At 29.8% G+C, this 6,792-nt stretch overlaps 1 protein-coding gene across 1 annotated transcript; it reads right to left on the bottom strand.

Annotated features, from left to right (window-relative positions):
* Window positions 1-2,939: 2,939 nt before the first annotated feature.
* On the bottom strand, window positions 2,940-4,888 carry LOC111903238 (transcription factor CSA). Its single transcript, XM_023899016.3, has 3 exons — window positions 4,139-4,888; window positions 3,663-4,043; window positions 2,940-3,478 (listed from the first exon to the last, which is right to left on the bottom strand). The coding sequence occupies exons 1-3, from the start codon at window positions 4,509-4,511 to the stop codon at window positions 3,030-3,032; spliced, it is 1,203 nt and encodes a 400-aa protein (XP_023754784.1). The 5' UTR covers window positions 4,512-4,888; the 3' UTR covers window positions 2,940-3,029.
* Window positions 4,889-6,792: the final 1,904 nt, after the last annotated feature.

Genomic DNA, 6,792 nt, shown 5'->3' with positions numbered 1-6,792 from the left:
CACAGAAGCATCTATATAGCTGGAATCTTTAGAAATATATGTTTTTTTTAAATATAACAATAATGTTGTTAAATTTGATATAATAATTCGTATACTAAGTTGATATAATATATTGATTATCTTGAATTATATGATAATATATACATCTATTAAAACTGCATAATCTCAATTTTTTGAATGACCTATACCCGCAGGTTGCTGATGAATAAAATTAAATATAATATATGATTTAATGTTATTTATAGTTGTTATTGTTAATTAATTTTTTAAAATTTATTTGCTTAATGTTTTAATTTCTATCATTTTAATTATTTATAACATCAAACATTTTTTTTATTTTAAAGGTAACAATATAATCATTTATATAGAGTTATTTTTAACTATTGTTATTGTAAGTTACTTTAAGCTACTTATTTGAAAATTTTTAACGATTATAAAATATCTTTAGGAAATATTTTAGTTAAATTGACATTACAATTTAGTTTTTGCATTTAACCCTATAATTTATCACTTTTAACTATCACAAAATATTTTTTGGGTATTTTAAGTGAAACTGAAATTTATATTGAAGTTGACCCTGTAATATTATATTTAAATTAACAATTTAAGTATTTTGTCCAAACTGTTCAAAAGTTGTACCGTTAAACTGATAATGGTTTACATACAACAACATATTAAATCTAATAAATTAAGTATAATATGTTAAAAGTTAAAGACATAATTTTATAAGTAGAATTAAAAATATTATTTTAACATTGAAATTTAGCTTATTTATGATTACACTTTAGGTTTGATATTTATTTAAGTTTATTAACCAACTTATAATCATTATTAGAAAGATATTACAATTTATCATTTTTAACTATTTACAAAATGTTCTTTGGGCGGTTTAAATTGAACTAAAATTTATATTTAACTTGATCCTATAAGGTTATATTTAAATTAACAATTTAAGTATTTTATATAAATTGTTCAAAAGTTATAGCTTTAAAATGATAATGGTTTACATACAACAACACATTAGACCTAATAAATTAAGTATAATATATTAAAAGTTAAAAAAAATAACTCTATAAGTAGAAGAAAATATATTCTTTTAATATTGAAATTTAGTTTATATATAATTACACTTTATGTTTTATATTTATTTAACGTTATTAACCAATTTATAATCATTATTATAAAGAAATTGAAAAGTCATGGGAGTTTCAAATGAACGTGGTGAAAGAAAAAATGAATGAAAGTTTCAAATGAATGTGATGAAAGGAAAAATGTTTTCTTTATAATATAGTATGATATGATATGATATGATGATATGGTTTTTAACCATTTGTTTCACATAAAAAAGGAAGAGACTGGATGCAAGTATAATGTTTTTTGTAGATTCACACTAAGAAAAGGAACGTGTATCTTAGTAGATTATTTTTCCTTTTATTAGATCTTCATCGACTTGTTACATGTTTCTAAAGGTATGTCATATTGAATTAAGCATTGCCGATGAGAATGTATCCACCAAGAGAAAGAAGTAAGAAATGTTATATTTTCATGCATGACAACTGTACTCCAAACATATGACAAGTTTTACTAAGTATCATAATCATACTTACTCTCTTTAAAGGCCTATTCTTCTAACAACTCTTGATCCTGATGTATTAATCATGCTTAATTTGATTTGCAATTGCAAAAAAGAAAAGATGAAATGGATGTGTGGTTGCAATAAAACAACAACCATTTTGAGACATTTAAACAAACCATGGAGTAATCCATCAAATAGTTCTTAGCATTATGTTTTTGTTAAGCATTTGTAATGTATTTGACTATTTTAATGTATTTGCCAATTTTTCATATAATGATTTTTTTTTTACGGTTGATTATGAATGTAATTTTAGGTCTAATGTATTGGGTTTTTTTTTCTGCATTTTGGGTAGAAAAAACCTAGAATTTATTACAATTTTTTTTAAATAAAATAATTTTAGCGATGGATATTCAAGAGATAAATCGTTCACAACAAATTAGAAAGGGATTAGCTAAAAAGACACCTTATTTTTCATTTAGACACTCTATTTGATTTTTAAGGTTTTTTTAATGGTTGAATTTACATTATTTTCGAAAAAGTAAATTATAAATAGTTTATTATATGTTACTTTTTAAAAAATTATTTATTTTTAAAAAATTATTTATAGAATGTCAATTTAACAACACCGATTAGAAAATATCCTTGGCTATAGTAAAATAAGATATTTCGTAGGTGTAGGAAATGATTCCATAGGCAATCCATAGATAATAATTCTATAGGGAATCCATAGATAATAATTATATGTAGTAAAACAAGTTACCAAGCTACGTAGGTAATTTGTATGTAAAAGTAGCTATAAGGCAATCCATAAGTAAATTACCAATGGAAATTTCTATAGGTAGTATGTAGGAAATTACTTAGGCAATCAATCTCAGCCAATTACTCACGAGTTATGTCCCTAAAGAGCAGTTTCTATAGGCAAGCCGTAGATAACCCATTTCACCTACATGTTACTTACGGAATATGCTATAGCTAAAAGGGGAGTTTCCTAATAGCGATATAATGTAAAACTATTAATATTTCTAACAAAAAATGAATCTTACGGAGTAAAACTACCCATGGTGATGCAAACCAAAAATGGGGCCAACCTCATCTAACTTATTTCTGTTAAACATATGTTTGATGATGACATTGTTGTTAGCTTGTTACATGTCAATAACATGACCAATCACACATGCGAAGATTCTGCTGAGGAAAGGATGCTCGACCGTTACTCGTCTTTCGAATGAATCTCTTAAAAGTAAAATTATTATAAAGATATTTTCCTCCATTATAATATGACACATCTGACCTCACTTTATTAAAATTTACTAGTATTTAAAGGTGAGCGATTTATGCAAAAGAATTAGATGGGAGTAATTAATTAACAAATTGACAAATAGTTTAAATTGGCATAAGCTAATAAAACGAAAGTTAATGATCAAACTACAGGGTCTTGGTTAAATATGATTTTTCATGTGGCTCCAACTCCAAGAAAGTCTATAAGTGGGGGTGAAATGTCAATATTAGCCTCAGAAAACTGCTGGCTTTGTAAAACTTGTGGTGGTGGTGTTACTGTCGTTACTGAATGAGTAGTACCAATGGCGGAATTATCTGCAACTGATGAGAAGGGGCTGCTGCTACTGTTGTAACCTTGATGATGATGGTAATATTGATGATTGATGCCAGCAGTCATCATCATCAATGGTAATGCATGTTCATTTTGATCACTGTGACGATCATCATCATGATGATATTGATGTTGATGATCGTAGAAATTATTAGTGGTACTGGTACTATTACCCATCATCCATGATGTGTTTGATGATGGTGATGATGATGATAACGTGTCCCAACATTTGTTCTTGCTGCTCAAGATGTGATCCATCATCATCATCATCATTTGATTGTTGTTCTTGCCACCTGAAATATATGTCCATTTTGCATACGGAAATGGTAAGCTATATTTTAGACTAAAAAAGGTAACCAAATGCCACCACAAACTTCTAATAACATGTATATCATGCATTAGAACTTGTACAATGGTTTCGGATATTGTCAAATTCTTTAACAACATTTTTTTTTAAACTAAATGTATGGAACTGACCGGAGATAAAACCAAGGGGTGGCTGTTGATGGAACATCCCATTGTAAGCTGGAGGAGCATCGGTGGGGATTAAGATCTGCGGCGGCGGAGGTGGTGGTGGAGTGGCAGAAGGAGTGTCGGATCCTGAAACAGTTTGAGTGATGAACATTCTTCTCTTCCTATGAGCATTCGACTGTTCTCTATACTTTCTAGCCATGATTACATGCCAATGATTCTTGACGGCATTATCAGTTCTACCAGGGAAAAGCCTTGCAATCAATGCCCATTTGTTACCGTACATTCTATGAGCAGTCATCAGCCTCTCTTCTTCTTCATCAGTGAAAGCTTTTCTGTTAATTCTTGGGTCTAATTGGTTAAACCATCTCAACCTGCAACTCTTCCCTAAAAAAAAAAAAAGCACAGATTTTGTCAAACAAGAAACACATATGAAAGCTAGGGTTAATTAATGAAAACATAAAAGGGTGTCTAAAGTATACCTGATCTTCCTTCTAGTTTCTCAGCGATAAGGTTCCAGTTCTGAGGACCATAAAGAGCCACAAGCTCCTTGAGTTTAGCATCTTCAGCTGGTCTCCAATGGCCTCTTGCACAAGTCTTGGTTGGTTTGATCATCATTTTACCATTGTTGAAGGTGCAACCTGCACCACTACTAAGGTTAAGATCAAGCTCTTCTTGTTCTTCTTCGTCTTCATCGTCTTCTTGGTTGTGAGAGCTGGTAGTGGTGATCATAAGAGGGAAGTCTAGAGAAGAAGAAGAGGAGGAGGAGGAGGAACGGATAAGATGGTGATTAGGGTTTGAATTAGGGTTTTGATTGTTTAGAGAGAGAGAACGGAAAGAGTCTGAAAATATCATCCCCGTATTTTGAAGAAGAAAGAAAAGAAGAAGAAGAGGTAATAGTTTCTTGGGTGTTGTTGTAGTTTGATATATAAAGGAGATGTCTTGATGTTTGTGTGTAGGATAGAGACGTGCGTGCGGATGCTGCTACAAAAACGTCATATATTCTGGTTAAAGAAATCTTGAAATTGGGAGAGGGTTTTGTGTGTGAAATTTGGAGCAGCTATAGTAGAAACAGGAAAAGCATTCTTAACAGAAGTCTCAATCTTCTCTGCACACACTCGTGGGGTGGGGTGGGATATGGGAAGACCGGAAGAAGGTATTTCACTAATTAATTTTGACATTTTAGATGAATTATTTAAAAGAAAATACAGTCTTGTTCTACTTCATAAAGCAAATAAATGAAAAAAAAAAGTGTGATTATTTGATTATGTGTTCTACTTTCTCTAAAAACTTGACAATATGGTACTTTTATTAGAGATGATCATGTTTTGTTGTGAATTGTTTTATTTTTATTTTTAAATAGGTTCATGCAAATATACTCGGATACTATACGTACAGTCTACACACAGAAACTCATATACAATATAAATTAATATAAAGAAAAGAATAATAATTTTTGGGAAAGTTTTAGTCTTGACGTTTTTGTCTACTGTTAGAAATAACTTGGCCACATTGACAAAAGATTCTTGTTTTGTTTTTTCTTTATCTTCTTTATTAATTCTAATATAACATCCCTAAAGTATTAATTAAGTTACATTTAGTCCCCTGGTTGCTATTTTGTTCAGTTTGATTGCATTCAAATGAATTTTACTAAAAGCTTTTCGTTTATGATTTGTTTATGATTAAACTCGTATGTTTGCTACGACATGTGCCTTTCACTTTCACAAAGACGGCTCATCAGTCTGTTATTACTTGTTCATTTCTATTCCTTAGGACCTTGCAACCAAAGCCATCCAAGGATTCACCTCTCTAACAATACTAGAATATTGAGCATCGACAACCAACAAAAACTTGTCTAGTTCGTCATTAAAATAGGTACATGTTATGAATATTATCGGAGAGTAAGCCACGTTGATTTTTAGCGAAGGATGATCCATCATAAATCAGTCAAAAAAAAAAAAATCAATAGAAACCATTTCTTATAATAACAATATACGTATGGTATTTTTTGTCGGTTCCCATTGCATCATTGGAGTAACTCTTTGTGATAGTTACATTTGTTGTGCAATATTGAGATTGTGTCCTTATTGCGTCACGAATCTTTGTTTCATTTTAATTTGTGGCTCGGCAATTTGTTGTTAGTTGTGTTAAAACTAGACTAACGTTTTGTTATTCATTCATTGCCACTTTTACATGATAATTCATCCCAAATTAATACACATGAAAACCATAAATAGTTTGACATGTCACAAATGAGTTTTATACCATTATCACTTTGGTTGCTTAACCTTTATAGTGTGTTGAGTTTTACAACTCCTCACAATGTGATGATCTCTTCAGTTGTTTCATTTTAGTTCTTAAGAAATTAGGTGATCCCAGAAAAGCTAGTTAACTCGCAAATAATATGCAGGATACATAAATCTTTTTTCCTTCTAGAAATCGGAAATGGTCCAAATAAGTCCATGTACAGCAGATGGATTGAGGTTGTTATGGAGAAATAGTATTTTGACATGAAGAAAGCCATATGTTGTTTTTCTTTCTCACAACCTTTGTATAATCTATCTTTCGAATATTTAATATATGGTAAACCAATTACCTAATTATATGTTGTCAACCTTCAGATATTCTAGAAAACGTAATGTAACACTCATTTGTGACGTATTCTAGAAAACGTAATGTAACACTCATTTGTGACATAGTCATGACAACTCTGTGTATTTTGAGTTAAAGAAAACTTTGACTTACAGATAAGCTAACTCAACATTCAACAAATATCTATCGTTTGGGGTTATAGAACTTTTATTTTATACTTCCTCTACATAAGTTGTTTTCCTTATAAGTTCTTGATTACATCAAACCTTAACATGATCCTCCTCAAGGTTCATATCACATCCATTCATCTTGCTAATGATGTAAGTTAATTATTAGTTCTATTTAATAATATTTCTTAATGTTGATTATATTGTTAATTTTCTAAATTTGAATTCCATATGTCAATATATTAAAGTAAAAAGCCTGATTGCTTATAAAGTAGTTTAAAATTCTTAGAAGAATTTGAAAGCAATAATAACAAATACCCTCCCATTAATTATAGTATGATTAAACAAATTATGAAAATTGTTGGAAAGAACTCACA

This window comes from Lactuca sativa, chromosome 8 (assembly GCF_002870075.4).
Source record: "Lactuca sativa cultivar Salinas chromosome 8, Lsat_Salinas_v11, whole genome shotgun sequence".
Lineage (NCBI taxonomy): Eukaryota > Viridiplantae > Streptophyta > Magnoliopsida > Asterales > Asteraceae > Lactuca > Lactuca sativa.
This window is presented reverse-complemented; position numbering and strand designations above follow the sequence as displayed.